General features: G+C 38.8%; 2 protein-coding genes across 2 annotated transcripts; both read right to left on the reverse strand.

Annotated features, from left to right (window-relative positions):
• Positions 1-496: 496 nt before the first annotated feature.
• LOC310934072 (ferroportin) lies at positions 497-4,363 on the reverse strand (the record flags this gene model as incomplete). The annotated part of the gene is made up of 8 exons (XM_083897699.1): positions 497-756; positions 1,766-2,440; positions 2,827-3,081; positions 3,239-3,365; positions 3,555-3,670; positions 3,802-3,961; positions 4,111-4,178; positions 4,261-4,363. 8 exons carry the CDS (start codon positions 4,361-4,363, stop codon positions 497-499), a joined length of 1,764 nt encoding a protein of 587 aa, XP_083753825.1.
• Positions 4,364-11,649: 7,286 nt separating this feature from the next.
• Positions 11,650-17,049, reverse strand: slc6a19b (solute carrier family 6 member 19b; the record flags this gene model as incomplete). The annotated part of the gene is made up of 12 exons (XM_083896711.1): positions 11,650-11,811; positions 11,900-12,062; positions 12,317-12,476; positions 12,571-12,775; positions 12,887-13,043; positions 13,696-13,824; positions 13,910-14,022; positions 15,276-15,386; positions 15,473-15,654; positions 15,742-15,879; positions 15,968-16,108; positions 16,851-17,049. The coding sequence occupies 12 exons, from the start codon at positions 17,047-17,049 to the stop codon at positions 11,650-11,652; spliced, it is 1,860 nt and encodes a 619-aa protein (XP_083752837.1).
• Between the last annotated feature and the right edge of the window lie 355 nt (positions 17,050-17,404).

The following is a 17,404-nucleotide window of genomic DNA, read 5'->3' on the forward strand; positions in this document are numbered from 1 at the left end:
ATCAGTAACATCGATGCCACTTGTAGAAGTACTGTGTTGACTTGAGTAAATTTTCATGAATCACCACTAAATTTAGCTCTCCACACCAATTCTTCACTGGTTAAAAAAAAAAACCCTCTCCATCCATCTTCCCTCTCATCCAAAATAGCTATGGAAGTCAAGAAGCTTGATTTATAAAAGTCTCTCTGTTTTCCTACAGGGTTTGCCAAGGCTGAGCCATTATGTTTATACATTAGATTTCTATATTTCACCTGGAGGCACTATTGCTGCGTTCATTATAGCCACTTCAGTGTATGTACACAAAGGGGAGAGCGAGTCTCCCACTCTGCTTCTCCTGAGTTCTTGTTGGCTGCTGTGGCTCATGGCCCTGCAGAAGGAAAGCAACTGAGGTTGGACAGGCACTTGCTGTGGTCGCGCTGAAATGAATGGCTAAGTTGAAAGTGTTGCAATAAGATTTGCTGAAGGATTGTGGATTGTGTGGGCCACGTGTGCTCCTTTATGTGTTGAGGTGGCGTTTTCTTTTGGCTTGGTGAGCGTAGACGAAGTACATGGTGTGTCCGGCGGTGATGAACAACACAGAAATGATGACGAGGATGCCAAAGTGCTGCGGCTGTGGAGCGGAAATGACCATGATGAAGTGAAGCAGGTCCATCAGGTAATTCATGGAGCTCTGCACTCCATTGACCACACCCCTCTCAGACTCACAGATGTTCTCCTGCATGAGCTGGGTCACTGTCAGGTCGAAGGACCAAAGACCTGAAACACAGATGTCATAAGTGTTTAAAAGATGCCCTGGTCATCAAATTAGTTTGTAGCCTGAACAGCTTTGTATTTATTTAGCACTACACACAAAAACATTTTTTTAATTATGTTGGAATAGACCATCCCTAGTTTTGGTTTTGGACTGATATCAACTATAGATAAGCACCTGGAATAGATGCTAATTTCTGACTGACTGGTGAAAATGTAAAGGTACAGAGAATTACCTTTACATTTTCACCAGTCAGTCAGACCCCAAGAAGCTTCTTGGTTGAGAGGTGGAATGTTTTTAACACAATGAAGTCCAGTTGCCAACATCTACATTAAAAGATACAATGACTTTATGAGTCTTATCAATGTTTATGTTTGTGTGCAGTGTCAGTGCATTATGTAATAAATCTAAAGCAACTGGCCATAAAATCCTCCTAATGTGTCACAGAGACTCATGTTCATATGACAAACTGAACTCACCAACAACAGTACAGTCAAAATATTTGCATTAAAAAAATATTTTGCAGACTGCAAATCATGTTTTGGCATGTGGCGCCACCTACCGCAGTCTACCAATCATTGCAGTCAGTAGAGTCTCAGCTACCGAGCAACCACGGGTTACCAGTTACGTCAGAAAACGAAACCTAAAAGACCTCCGTATTTTGAATTTGAATGTAGTAACCGTTTTTGGCCACATTCTTACATATGGCACCTTTAATAAAAATGTATAAAGAATGATTGTTAAATACTGTAATTGTGGAGAATCTTGTTAATGCTGATTATATGATAACATTTAAAAACACTGTGAGGTGACAATTCTATAGATTTTTGGCAGTGCTCTCTGGTGGATATACTGTGTTACAGTCACACTTCCTTACATTTCCTTACTATGTCACTAGTTTTGCCCACTTTATACTATAATATCTGATATTATCTGCCATACCCATGTATGGGTGAGGTTTACATGTCATATTAATATTGAAATGTTGGCATCTGTTGAATCCAGTCTGCTCACCGATGCGTGCAGTGATGACGCCCAAGAACAGCAGGATGATGGAGACGTAGGATTCTGGCGCTGTGCCAGAAGGCACATTGTCAAAAAGCACCGTGTTGTTGGTCCAGTGAATGGATGAGCGGTCAGGGAGCAGCGGTTGATTGCTGCCTCCGCCCAGTGGATATGTGTGCTTCTGCCTTTGGCTTCCCATCCCTCCAAGCTCGGAGGAGTTGGCGGTAACGTCGGGCACCAGCAAGCTGAGATCCATAGGGCTGCCGGGGGCAAACACGGAGCACACACACAGCAGCAAGCAGCCCAGGTGGAGGCAGCTTGAGATGATACCTGTATTAACCAGGCCATAGGTCTTCCGGAGTCTGGTGAACATCAAAGTGCCCAATAGCCCCGTGATGGCAGACACGCCCATCAGTAGACTAAGGAGAGAGCCACTTATGCCCTGAGTATAGGCGTAACCGGTGGTGATGCAGTCAAAGCCCAGTACTGTTGTGTATAGAAAAGCCAGACCCATTCCTGCCAGGAAGACAGGCTGGCGATAGTAGGCCCTCCAACCGTCCTTACAGGTGCTCATCAACCAGCGGAACCTCCGGAAACACAGCGGCAGGTCTGTGATTTCTTTTAGCTGCAGGCTTGTGTTGCAGTTTCCTTCCGTCAGAGGCTGAGGTTGTGCGACATCACCTTCTGCCGATGACAGAGAGATCACTTCAGTGCATCAGTTGTACATTCACAATTCTCTGTTGATGTTCTGCACCCTGTCTGTTCCATGTTGTACTGCAATCATCACCTGTCACATACAACTGAAAGTACATACCGTGTACTGTACATATAGGATTGTGTTAAATTACAAAACTCTAGTTAAGCTTTGGAGCTTCATGATTTGTGTTCTGTAATGACTTAAGTCCATTTAACGTGAATCAAATGTAAAGGGAAACATTCACTGAGTCCTAGGTCTAATTTAATTACAGTATATGTGTGATATAACAAATTCATTCATTCATCCATATCGACCAACTTGAATTGTGCTAATCTTTTTTTGTCCATATCATCGAGCCCTAGTTGGTCCATACCTTGTAACCTTCTCCTTTCCATCCTCTGCAGATACACCTGATCCACCTCTACCCCAGGTGGTTTGACTGAAAGAGCGGGGACGATGCGGTACACCCGTGACAAGAAGAAGAACTCCACAATGAGAGACACAAGGTTCCAGCCCAGGATGAAGCCACAGCCGACCACATTAGAGGCCAGGGTCATGACCTGTCCCACTGCTAGTGGGGCCAGGATGTTGGTCACCTGATCTATCCGCCTCATGGTTGCATTCATTCCTTTTGTTGAGATCAAAGAGACAGTGGTTAATGAACTTCAACCACAGGGGTTCAGCGAGAGCAGATATGGACCAGTACACTGTATTCTCTGACATTCAAGTATTCATAAATTACCAGGGAAACAACACATGTATAAACAGAGATTAAATCCCCTCACCTGCTAGGTGACCTCGGTTGTAGCCTGTTATAACCACAATCCAGTCCCTCTGAATGGCAATGGTCAGCGCTGTGCTCGCAAGGTTTGCCACATCTGCCAGGATGATCACCACCGTATAACAAACCACCTTGTGTGAGTTTTGCGATGCAACAATGTTACTATGACAGCAAAGAGTAGCCACAAGCTCAGAAACAGAGACGACAGGGACACAGGACAGAGGGAGCGAGTGCGGCCGTAACGCTAATGCAACAACAACCCACGGTGAGTATCTCATTTGCGATTTAATGTATAAGTCAAATGTTTAGTGTCTACTCACAGTGAGCCATCCATCCCAGATCTGTTCAATCCTTTGCTTATATGAGAACACCAACATCAGCACAATGCTACACACTGTCACTGAGATGTTCTGGATGAAAAGAGACGCATGTGCAACTAAAGTGAACAAAACAAAACAAAACAACAACATTGAAAGATGAACACAGGCCTTGGCAAATATGAGTCAGTGGTTATAAACATTATGTCTCATAACTTCATTTTAAAATGTGTCACATCACAGTGCACACCTTTATTCCTGGGATTACGGTCAACCCAGTCTCCAAGTAGAGCGCCAAGCAGGAGCACCGACCCCGCTACTACCAATCCAAACACGGCAGTCAACAGCAGGCTACGACCATACAGCTCAATCAGGAACACGGAGATGGCAAAGTGCCACATGCGGTCACCCTGTACACAACATAAAGGGGTCACGGTGATGCGTCACTCACACTGCTGTCACACAGTGAACAGTAAGTAAACCTTACAGTTCATTCAGCTCGTGATAAATCTTGTAATGTTCCAGAATTCATTCTGTGACTTCAGGAAATGATTCTTACCCACATTGACAACGCTCCACTGACATAGATGAGAAACTTGGGACCCTTGAGGTAGATAAGAGCTGAACCTAATAAGGAAAATGCAGTAAACATTTTTTTTACAAAACATCTCATTGCACACATTCCAGCAGGCTTTAAAGATGAGTTCACCTGGTATACTCCTAGCTTTACTATTTCTTGCATCCCTGATGTTGTCAGACTCGAACTCCGCCATGACCCCACCAGATTGAGAGGCATTCACTCGCTGGGACATTGCCTAAAGAGCGATGAAACAACAGTTGAACTTGTTGCACTCTCCTTCTGCTTTCCATATTACAGTGTAACAAATCACCACAGCACTCACACACAGAATAGACATCTTTGATATTTCAGTTCAGGTTGTCTCAGTTTGGTTCCTTTTCATATTGTGTGTTGACTACAAGAATGTTTAAACCACTTTCATGTTTACTGGTTGTTTACTCAATAACATACACTAGGACGCAACTGTTAACACTGTACAATTTACAGCTCATAATGTTGGAATACTGTGTCCTTTTGAACTCAACCAACCTCTCAAACCAAATCAAACTGATATGAATACTACTAAGTCTATAATCTAATTTAATGATGGATAAATAATGGCTGCAAAGAACCTATGCGACAGATTGTAGGAAGTTTAAAACAAACAAAATAAAACTCTCAACAAAGACATTTTCAGGTTTCTTTCTAATCAGAATACTGAAAGCAGCACTAGAATGACACCTTATATAGCTCAATAAATACAGTTTCAAACTGACAATGATTAAAGTGCTCACAAGTCAAGACGGGGTCAGTCTTCACCTTTGTTCTGATGTCACACTCGGTCCCCGCTGTTGTTCCCCAGTGCTGTATCTTGTTCCATGTATCCTACACTGGGATGCTAGTCATTCCTGAGAGCTGGAATCCAAGCCGTAGTAGTTTGAAAGGCTTAATAACATCACAGTGTTCAAGTGCAGCATTGTATGAAAGTGCCAGAAAAGCAGAACGGGCAGAGGGAACAAACAAAGGCAGCCAGCATATTCCAAAGCACGTGACACTGGGTCGGACAATATCACTGTCCACCAACACCATTAAAGAGGACAACTGTGTGACTTGTTTGACACAAAATACATACGTACACACATGAGCTGGAGCACATGCACGCACACACACACACGCACACACACACACACACCTGCTGCTCTCATGCATATTGACATGAAAAAAGACAAAAGACACATCATGCAACACTACATCATTCTTAGAGCGTTGAACACTGATAGCATTCAAATATCAGAAAACTAAACCTGTTCTCATGCAGCTGGGAGTGTGAATCACAAGAAAATGCATAAAAATAAAATACTTTTTTTGGGGGGGGGGGGGGGATTAATTATTTGCTTATCACAAATCTTTTATATATAAAAAAATAAACATCCATCTCCTCTTGTTTCAATTCACAACATCAACACAGGAAATTAACCGCTGTCTTTCTTTAATCAAATATCAACACAAATCTGATGTCCACTTCGAAGCTTTGGGTAAGTGGCTAATTATGTTTCTTAAGGATAGTGTTCTGCATTTATTTGATCTGGCTGACAGTGTTTAAATATCCTTCCCCCGATGTAAATACACCTGACGACAAAACTAATGTTTTAATTTAACAGAGATGCTGAGATTGAAGCTGCTGCTGCTGCTGCTACTGCTAATGTGCTACAGCAGTAATGGTGTAAGGAAATCAAATCAGCTCACATGCTAGATTAAATAATAACAAACAATAACTCACAGGTACTACTGGTAGTGCTGGACACCTAATAGAACAAACCAAAAAACTCCATTACATATTTAATTTGCATATTCGCATATGGATTCTGGTTCATGATGTAATTAATCAGAAAGCTTATGAATCTGTATCACAAACCAAGATAGTCCAGAACATCAGGAAATCAGGGAACAGGGAATTAGGAATCATATGTTGGCAATTTTTAAGCCTTAATCACAGCGTATTCATAGAAAATTACAGGTTACAGGTAGCCTACCAGTAGATATTGGGCCTTGTGTATGTTATGGTTTTGAGAATATATTGACATTTATTGCAGTTCACCTACTTATCCCATAGATGTGTTTCTATGATGAGCAGAGACTTACATCCCACTTAGCCATTGGAAATCTCGAGACCATACTTTCCAGATGTGTAAAGTGTCTGAAAAGAATCAGCCAATCAGAGATCATAGTTGTTTAAGTCCCTCCTCCAACTGAACTGATTGACAGCTCCTGACGCACCTGATCAAGTGTGTCGGAGAGAAAGAAGAGTGCGTGTGTGTGGTGGAGACGGAGAAAAAGTAGCATGAAAAGTTTATAAATTAATTAAAAAATACAGTTTACCGACAAGCTAACACATTCGAACAGAGGATAACTGAAGAAGAAACGACCCGAAAAGCATGGTTTCCCCCTGCTCTTCGTCTCGGTAAGCTAGCCGTGTTGTGCTATTGTTGCTAGCTGGGTTAGCTATGCTACGTTGCCTCCATGTTCATTCAGTGTGACGGTTTGTGGCTTCGTACTGCGGTTGTTGACTGTTGACCGTGAATTAAAATGCTAAACTCTTGTTGATCACTTTAACCATTTTTAATTTATTTAAGGGACAATGCACATTCATGGACATAGCTTATACATATGTAAAAGTGCAGTTTTGCTAATTGCTATTTTGCATCCGTAGTCACGTTGGCAGAAGTTAAAAGACAAGCAAATGCAACAAAAGAAAAGGAACAACAAATTATAATAATCCGGAGTAAACGAATGCGGATCAAAAAGAAAAGTGTTGAGCCAGGTAGTTAGCTTTCTCGACAAGATAAGCCGTGCTGGTTCTGCTATTGTTTCAGATATTGTGTTTAATTCATTTCCATTATAAATGATTAAACTAAATGAAATGTGTAAACTGTAAAGTTACAACTGCATTGTAAAGAAGTGAATGACAAAGACAAAGACAAAATGAATTATGCTTTTACATGCAATATGTTCAACAACTCAGCCATTAGCAGAGACGTGTTGTCAGATATATAGTTTCACTATTTGCCTAATTCTAATTTGAGGAAAAGCTAAGTGCTGTTGTTGTATTGACTATGCTAGTTGTTCAATTAGTTCTGTTGGATTCAAGGTGCTTGTAAATGTTCAGATATTGATATTGAGACAATAGAAGTTATTGTACTAAAGTGTAATTAAAGCCTGAACATGTTATCATTGTTTTATATTTAATGTGTAGTCTTGCATGGCTGTTTTGCTTTAGTATTAATGTTGTTCCATAAATGGATAAAATGAAATCTTAAAATCATGTTTGCTAAAACAGGTTAGGTCTTATGGAGAGAGTGAGGACCACTTTTTGAAGATTCTTTCCATTTGATGGCACATCCTCTCAGTGTGACCACAGAATCTACTCATCAAGGTCTCCACCTGGTGGTAGGGTGGTGTCGGTTGACAGCACCACACACTTCCAAAGAAGAATCACACATCACAATCATCAGAACAGCAATCATCATAAACATTAGAAACCACAGACACTACTTGACAGGACAAATACTGACAGTGATCATGTAGCACAGACTTTAAAGATTATTGACAAAACCAAAGACTCTTTTAGTTTAAAGGGTCTATTTCTTGTTTTCATTGATCTGTTCATACAAATGTTGAGTCATCGCATGTAAGGTAAGATATAAAACAGGCTTCACTACTGCAACTTACCCCATTGTCTGTGTGTATTCATTTATGGTTACTATGGTCTGTGTCCCTAAGCTCCTTGTGAATCAAGAGTGTTTGATTTTAAAGTGGGTTAAAGCTTCTTTAGCTGATATTAACCAAGATCGATATTTTGTTACACAAATGAACAATTGCATGGCCCATTTGAATGTCCCAGTATGCAATAATGTTAATGCCACATTAAGTTATTAAAGCATTTGGTAAAACGTTATAATAAGTACACACTATTAGCATTAATAAATATTGAATTCATAATTTAAAACGCATTAGTATGTAGTTTATAAACACAGTTAAAAATGTTTTACTCATCCCAGTGTCCAAATAACTGCTGTGCTCAAGCAGCCAATCAGCATCCACCTCCAACAAACAAGCTCTTTGATCGAGTTAAAAGGGACTGCTCTCTCACCTCTCTGTGTGTCCAGCAGTCGCTCAGCATGAGTAAAACATTTATAACTGTGTTTATAAACTACATACTAATGAGTATTCATGCGATATGAATGATGAATTCTATATTTATTAATGCTTAACTAATGCTAATAGTGTGTACTTGTTATAAAGTGTTACCAAACATTTGATTTAGGAGTTCTGGGTGGAGCCATGTGCAGGTCCAGCAGGGGTGAAAGGTAGACTTTCTGTAGATTTTCCAAAAATTAGGGTCAGGCTTAAGAGCATTAGAAAGAATTGCACCACCCACACCAGGGTCACCTCAGTGAATACGGTAAAGGCCTGTCCCATTCCAGAGGCACTCTGCAGGTAAGATGTGTTACATTATCTCACACACAACCTGACAAGACTTTACAAAACTAATTGAACTGTAACATTTTACACCAGCAAAGTCTGTTGATCACCAAGGAGTTTCTAGACCAATGATTTAAACCTCTGAGGGATCATTGTAGTTTTAAAGAGTTATGTTTTCACCCACCCTTTGTTAAAGGAATGTGTCGACCTGAGTATGTTCCTGAAATCATGTAATGTCTTAAAAAGGTCAGTTAGCATCACCATGAAATATATCACTGTTGATAGTGTAAGTGTTATTTATATGGATTTCAGGTCCGACAAATTGTAATGACATAATCGCTGGTTTAATAATAATCATAATACTGTATAATTATGGAACAGCGTTTACTGTACTGTGGCATACCATAATTACCTCTGTGATACATACCAATTTCTGCAAACCCTATATTTTCCATTTGCTTTAAATTCAAGTATGGCAAATGATTGTTGTTGTTGTTATTACACTGGCAATTACATAATATTTGAATTGTATTACTTGAAAAAGCAGAACAAGCTTTTTTTAGTTGGAAGCTAATTGCAAGTTCCTCTCTCCAAAAAGATGCAAGACAACACTGTAAGGAACCTAACGAAAAATAGTTCACTGGTGAGTTCTTTTCAAATTCAATAACATATCCTGTATCACAGATATTATATATATATATATATATTTATATATATATATATATATTAAATCATTTATTGTACTTTTATCGCAAACATTTCTAATCATTAACATGTTTATGATGTGAAAATGACCAGTGTGGTCCAAGATTGACGGGCAGTTCTTCCAGGGAAGTGGACTTTGAAGTGAGTGATAGAAATACATGAGAATTAATAAACTGATAAAGCCACTACCAAGGAAGCCACACCTGCGTACAGTTACGGAACATGTATAAAAATATAAAATACCAAAATAATGACTATACAACAGTCTGGAACAACTTGAGAAACAATAAATACATACAGCAGAAATACGTTAATGTCCGTCGTTTTCCAATTGCAAGCTTCGTGAACAAAATCGGAAGTCCTTCAAACACCGATACGAGCACGATTTTATCAGGAAGATATTTACTTCCCCCTCAAAAAAATGCATTGCCTTCAAGGTCACACTATTTTTGACTACTGGACTTTTCAATCGTCAATAGGCAGAGCTTTATCTGCACTGTACAAAATGAGTAGAAAATATCCTGGAGATGATGGTTAATATTTAAAGATATTTTCATAAAATGCTTGTTTTTGTATTTCTAACGAGTATAAGGGACATAATGGTGGAACAGTGGCTGGCATTGCTGTCCTACAACAAGCAGGTCACCCTGTGTGCATGTATTCTCCCTGGGAACTTGGGCTTCCTCCCACAGTACAAAAACATAAATTGCACACAAATTGAGATTGACACTAGATGTGACTGTGAGAGTGAATTGATGTTTGTCTCTAAACGTTGACCCTGTGATGGATTGATGACCTGTCCAGGGTTTACCCTGCCTTTTGTCCTATAGGTCAGCTGGATTTTGCTCCAGCCCCCCATGACCCTCATGTGGAGGATGACGCAGTGGACAATGAGTGAGTGAGTAAAATAATAAGTGTTTTGCATTAGTTTTTTCATGAATAATTTTAAACATTAGGCATATGTCTGAATAAAACAAAAACACAAAACACTACATTTGAAAATGTACCAATTGTGATATTTCCTTTTTTTTTTTTATCTAGCGTTTTTAAGATTTTTTTTTTTTCTATAGTGAACATATCACTCCTGAGTGGGACCAAGTAGTTACGCAGTATGACAAGTGAGGAACAATTACGGTATGTAGGAATAATTCTGCAGCAGATGACATGTGATGCTGTTAAAATTATTCAGTTTGAACCTGATGCCCTGATTACCATGCTCCTATGTTTCAGGAAATAATTTCCCTGTTTGTTAAGATGTCAGGATCAAGATGTGTTGTGTTCCCTTGGTGTGAAATACATGCCAACTTTTTTAATAGTCAGACATGAGTTTTTAAGCCAGTCAGACACCTTACACATGGCAGCTGTTTTTTTGTTTTTTCATAGTTTTTTGATATCAGGACATAAGGCAAGCACAAATTGTTGTCTGACCGTACCCTCTACTCAGTCTGAACAGAATCTGCTAACTTGTTACCTGTTTGTATCAAGACACAAGAGGGTAACGTTTGCTTTATCAGCCTCCATATTTATTATCATATGTTATTATACTTAACAGTTGATGTTGATGCGTAGCAGCATAAGTAAGCAGCTAACTGTAGTGCATGTAATACAGTTTACATTACTGATATTGTATTCTGAGTAATTGTCATCAAAAATAATAATCAGAATAAATGCACTGCATTTAAAAATCATTCCTTAGTAGAAGTAGTCACAAAATAGATAATTCAAAGTGTTTTCCATTTACTCTGTATATCATGACATAATTTTATTCATCATAAAACCTAGTGGTACAGGACAAAGACGTGTAATTTACAAATAAGAGGTGAATAAGTGAATGAGGTGAACAACTTTCATATTTCATCAGTATTTAGTTTGAAAAGTCGGACTCCTTGTTGGCTTTTTCTCCTCGTCTCAAAATTTAATTGATTGATCACATGAGTACCATAATTCTGTTACATCATACCATACATGCCAATACTCAAAACTAAACCACAGCTATTAGGTCATTAGGTTTACAGGGGCTGTACACCATAACCAACAATTAATAATCATTAGCATATTACTCTCATTGAGATAAATAAACAAATAAACATATTTTATGTTTTTTTTTATTATTATTATTCCTGTTGAGGCATCGCATGCTCTTGCTCTTGCAAAATCCATATTAATTGTAGTAGACCAATAAATTACTGTTCATAGAGAAAAATAGACTGCCTTTAAATGCTCAGTGGGTAAATTAGTGACATCTAGTGATGATGTGATAGAATGCCCTCTGTTTTCAGCATCAGTGATATCAGTAAATTAAACATTTTCCCAAAGAGTATTGTGCTGAGGATTTTCTGGACACTTTTTTTATTAGAGTTTTAATTTGTTCTCTGAATTTCCTCTTTTCCTTGACCATAAACATTTCCCGAGTGCAACAACGGGTATAGCAATGCTGGGGACTCCTGCCAATACAACAATGACCACATAGACCCAGGCTGGATATTGCTTGTCCTCAAGAGTCGGGAAGTTTTCCTGCAAAGACAGAGACAGTTAAATGCAACATTTGCGGGGTTTTTTTTAATACAAAACTGAATGTTTTAAATAATAAATCCATATTTACTGATTCAGGATCCCAGACTTTGTAAAGGAGCGTTTCACTAATTTCAGTGATGAAGTAAAAGATTAAGATAAAAAGCATAATGAATGGACTGATGACTCTCCATGATGCCTGCCAGAAGAAGTTGGGTTTGTGTCCAATCATGAATTTGATGTCGTCATTGAACCTGGAAGAAGAGTAGCGCACATGTTGCAGTGACTCTTATCTACAATAACCCATATATATATCAGCATTTAATTTTACGATAAGATGGGAAGTCATAAAATCTTATGACTTAATTCGTTTTATTGTGTCATTGTTCCCAGCTTGTTGGTTTCCTTCTGACTTTTCTGTTGCCTTTGACTTCACTGCATAACAATACATCAATACATTGCATGGTGCACAAGAAAAGATACAGAATAAACCAAACAGTGTTTGTACCTGTCTATTCCATATATGTATACCACTGAGAACATTTCGCAGAAAGCGACGACTAGTAACGGGATGGATCCTCCGTAGGTGTCAAAGATTGAAAGCCAGTAGTTCCCTGAGCCTTGAACAAATAGCAGGCCCACCAGACAGCACACTATGCATGTCACACCTGTACATTAGGAAAGAAAGGATGATGTAGAAGACCAAGGAATGTACTGGAATTCCATATTAATTGATAATGAGAGGACATAATGTGGACCCACCAGTGACAGCCTCTTTTGGCCACGACTTAGGGAAGATTTTGAGGTCTTGCAGTGGCACTATAACTCCCTCAATGTTACCAAACATAGAAGAGAGGCCAAGGCAGAAGAGCATTATGAAGAAGAGCACGGACCACAGCGGTGAGATGGGCATCTTTGTTATGGCCTCAGTGAACACAATGAAGGCTAAACCTGTTCCTTCAACTCCCTACAGGATGAAACGAGCAACCAGTTACTGCATAGTTTGCATTTATAAGCATGATTTGAAAAGTGTTTTCAACTAAAATTCAATACATAAATGATCTTGCTGAACTCTTACCTCACTGAGAAAAGTATTCAATTCGCAGGATTTCAGATCCAGACCTTGAATAACCTCTGGGTGTGTTTGATTAAAAAGTTCAACAGTATCCTTGAAGTTGCTTTCAGTGACATTGCCCTCAGCCAAATCAAACACATTTGTTAATGTCAGGATGTTTCTGAAAACCAAAATGCATGAGGTTAAAGGTCCTTTCGTGTATGAAATGTATTATATTGAGACATAAAACGACATAAATTGAGAAAACATTTAAACTGAGATACTGGCTTCACTGCAAACATTGATGTATATTCAGTAACGGTATGTTTTTTTCATTTGCAGGCCTCGAAACTCGATCTTCCACCTAATAATGCAACTAGTAGCATGTCAACACATGGGATGTGAGCAGAGCGCAGACAGCTCAAGATACAGATCCTTAAAAAGCCTCTGTACCCCTCTTTAAAACATCTCGACCTGAGAGGACGGCTGAAAAAGGAGAAAAAGCTGACAACAGACCACAACAAATATGTGAGTGCAGACACTCCAGTTGCTGACCTGCTAAAATTAACCACATACTGTAGATGACATTTTTCCAAAAAATAAAAAAAGATGGTGGACAGTTGCGTGCTTGGTCATGAATCTGCGTAACGTTTGGTTTGAGTGCAGCATCTAGCAACCACACCCCTGCAATATTTCCAATGGGGATTGCAGTAACTGTTTTTAAGGCTAAAGGTCGCTGTTTTACATATTTTACATATATCACTTTTAAGTATTTATTCACACTAAAAACGTTGCGGAATAATTAATAATTACAATATTAAGACGTATAGTACCCAGAAATACAGTTGTCGAATTTCTCTGTTGCTCTAAAACCGATGACGGTGTAGATCACAGTTGCAGAGAAGACAGAGGTGAAACCATTGATGATGGAGATGATCACTGCATCCTGCTCACAGTTGTTACTTAAGGAAGAAAACATATTTTTTATTGAAAATACATTGCACATACCTGCGAATTAAAAAGGCTTAGAAATGATGGCAAACTTACTGCACAGAGTTGTAGCTGGAGAAGGAAATAAGACCACCAAAAGCCAGAGAGAAGGAATAGAAAACCTGAGCACCTGCATCGAGCCATGTTTTTGGGTTTGCCAGCTCTGATATCTGTGTTAGAAAAGTGTGGAATTACATACATATATGGTTCCTCTTATGAGGAATACGGTTATGGATAAAATGCAATAAAATAAAAAATAATTGATAATAAACTAACTCTTAAGCAATCATAGCATATCTGTATAACTGTCCAACAGTGTTAAATGTGGGCTATTAAAGTTGATGTGTGTCTGATTCATTATCTACAGGAAGAGGAACAGGTTAACAGGTTAAAAAAAAGCTCCGGCTATCTTATTTCTTTGTTGTTTTACGAGTTTTGCAGAACTCAAATCAGGGGCGGCGACACGTTAATCAGTAACACATTAGTGTAATTATATTACTTCATCCGGTACAGTGTAGTGTAAGGGTTTACAATTTACAAAACGGTACAAACTCTGGGATCATTGCCATTTGGATTAGAACGATGCAACGGAAAGTTGGTCTTGTATATTAGCAAACTTTTCAATGAGTTTAACTCATTGAGTTGATGTGTATGCGATGCTCAAGCATGTTTTAAATAAACCTGGCGTAATAGACCTTTTTTTTTATAGGAGATATTAATCGGGGTTCTACTGCAGGTTTAACACAGCCAGGGTCATTCTATTGTTCTCTGCTATTATTGTGTGGGTGTAAAGGTTGGTCACACTAAATACTTGCTTTAAATTGTGGAGGCAGTTTTATTCTTTTATATATTTATTACATTCTCTGAACATGTTCCAATGGCGTGATTGAGAAATAAAACAGTTTGGTAAAACAACAAATCTAACACTTTCGCGCAGATCACCTGTTACATATCACATGTTGTAATACAGTGTCTTAAGTAATGTCAGTTATATTTGATCCCAAAGTAATGCTTTTACTTTTTAAAGCAGTAATTTGTTAAAAGTAACTTTATACACTTAAGTTATAGTAACAGAACAGGGACAGAACTATGTCATGGCAGGTAAATTAGTCCAGATCCAAGAAAGTCTGTTTTTAACTGTGAATGTGATTAGATCAGTTATTCCCAGACACTGGAAATCATCAACACAGGCATAGAGTTGTGAATTACATCTCTTGGAAATTACTGATTTACTGATTCAAAATATTATATGTTACGTCGTAGTCAGTGTTATGCACAAATGTTCCTCACAACATTTATTGTGAATCACAAAAAAGTGGGCACTCCCATACAATTTTGGGATTAAGTGGATTAACAAAGGCCGTGTAAACAACGCCTACCAACAGGCACTAGAATCAAACCCAAACAACCAAACACAACTTACTTGTGGTGTGAAGAGAAACTTGACTCCACTCAAAGAGCCTTTCAGAGTCAGTCCTCTGATGAGAAAGATTGTCAGCACCACATAGGGAAGGGTAGACGTCACATACACAGCCTGGTGGGAAACATAAGATATTTACATAATTGTTGTTTAGGTGAAGCAAAAATGTGTATTATGTTATAGTAAGCAATGAACTGTACCTTCCCTGTTGTCTCAATTCCACGGATGATGCAGAGATAGAGCACAGCCCATGCACAAATATGGCACAACAATATCCACCACTGCAACCCACCGTCCTCATCAATTCTTGGAGTTGTGTTCAAGGTCTCCCTGTACCAGAAGTAATCCACAGTGGAGCTCCTCTCACACTCTGAGGTATACCCTGACCAAATTCAAGAACAGTGTGTTACATCGAGTCTCAAAGTGAGATTATTTCATGTTTGTTTCTGGAGGTGTATTGTCGCACTACCTGTTAAATTGGCATTCATGGGACAGTGACTCCAAGGTAGAGGCTCTTGAAAGGAGTTAAAGAAGTACCACATAATCCAGGCGAGGATGGTGTTGTAGTAGAGACTGATTGTCAGGGATACACACATGGACGCAACACCTGCAAATGCATTTTGTCAAGACTTTTATTTTGAGGGCATCTTTCCACTTGAGCTGTAGCTATTTATTTTTGCTACATATTGCCTCACCAATGCCGGTCAAATAAGGATGAATTGTAGACCATAATACTATGCCTCCTCTTCTTAAACGCTGACCAATGGCAAACTCCAGATGTAAAAGTGGGATTCCTTCAAGAACCAGTAGGATCAGAAAGGGTATCATGAAGGCACCTAGAAAGAGTATCCAAGGAATGTTAATGGTGGTGTATTTTGACAATAAAATGTCAATTTTTTTGTACATTTGAACATCAAAAAAAAATCAGAGAGTGCAAATCATTCCAACCCCTCAGCATTAGTCATTCAGGCAGCAGCACTTTACAAGCTAAAACAATTACTTGATTTATCGATTAATAATCGTTTACTAAATTAATCGTCAACTATTTTGCTTATCGATTAATCCGTTTGAAGCTTTTTGCATGATTACAACAAGATTTCTGATTGTTTCCGCTTATTAAATGTGAATAAATTCACGTTTGTTTGCTCCGTATAACAAAGCTATCATTAGAAGTCAATTGTTTTGGTTTGTGGACAAAACAAGACATTTGAGAACGTCATCATTTCCTGATTTGACAAACACTGATCAACATTTTCTGACATTTTATGGACTCTAAAATAAAAATAAAATAATCATTAGTTGCGGCTCTAAATCAGAAACAAATTGGCAAGAAGAAGAATTCAGTCAATATGATCCAATTCTCTGGAACAAGCTGCCTGTTAACCAATGATCTGCTGCGAATGTGTCTATTTTTTAAAGGTAAACATTTCTTCCAAACTTGATCTTCCACCTAACCCAATTTACGAGCTCTCTTAAATCAGACATAAGACTAGATTCATTATTCTCCATCTTACTCACTATCTCAGAAATAGTAAAATATAATCAATTGGTACAATAAACAATGAAAGCACCACTTGCCTCCTCCATGACTTTGACACAGATACGGGAAACGCCAGACATTTCCGAGTCCCACACAAAACCCCACACACGTCAGCATGTACTGGGCCTTGTTGTCCCATTTTGGTCGGGAATCGGCCTCTTCCTCCTCGAGCCTGTCCAGCTGCTCATGGGACAATATCCTTTTTTCCAGGTCCGGATTAGGAAGCTGTAGCTTCATGATCTCAGAAACGGTGTACTTTTGTCGACATGCAGGTTGGAAAATTAACTTGTCGCTCACTCAGTAAGATGCTCTGGAGTTCTGTAATAAATTGACTAACTTGTAGCTCACACTGTATGATGCACTGGAGTTCTGTAATAAATTGACGAGGTGTTGCTGACAGAGCATCAGCAGCAGGGACTTGTGCTGCCTTTGAAAGCCTGTGTGAAGCAAGAACATTTAACTAGATTGTTATCTGATAAAGATGGGTCATTACACAGAGTCCAATGCTCTCATGTGTTTTACTGTGGTGACACATAACACTTTTAGAGGATTTATTTTATACTGACACCTAAATAAGTTAGTTCATGTAATT

Source organism: Microchirus variegatus, assembly GCF_963457635.1.
Source record: "Microchirus variegatus genome assembly, chromosome: 1".
NCBI classification, from domain to species: Eukaryota; Metazoa; Chordata; class Actinopteri; order Pleuronectiformes; family Soleidae; genus Microchirus; species Microchirus variegatus.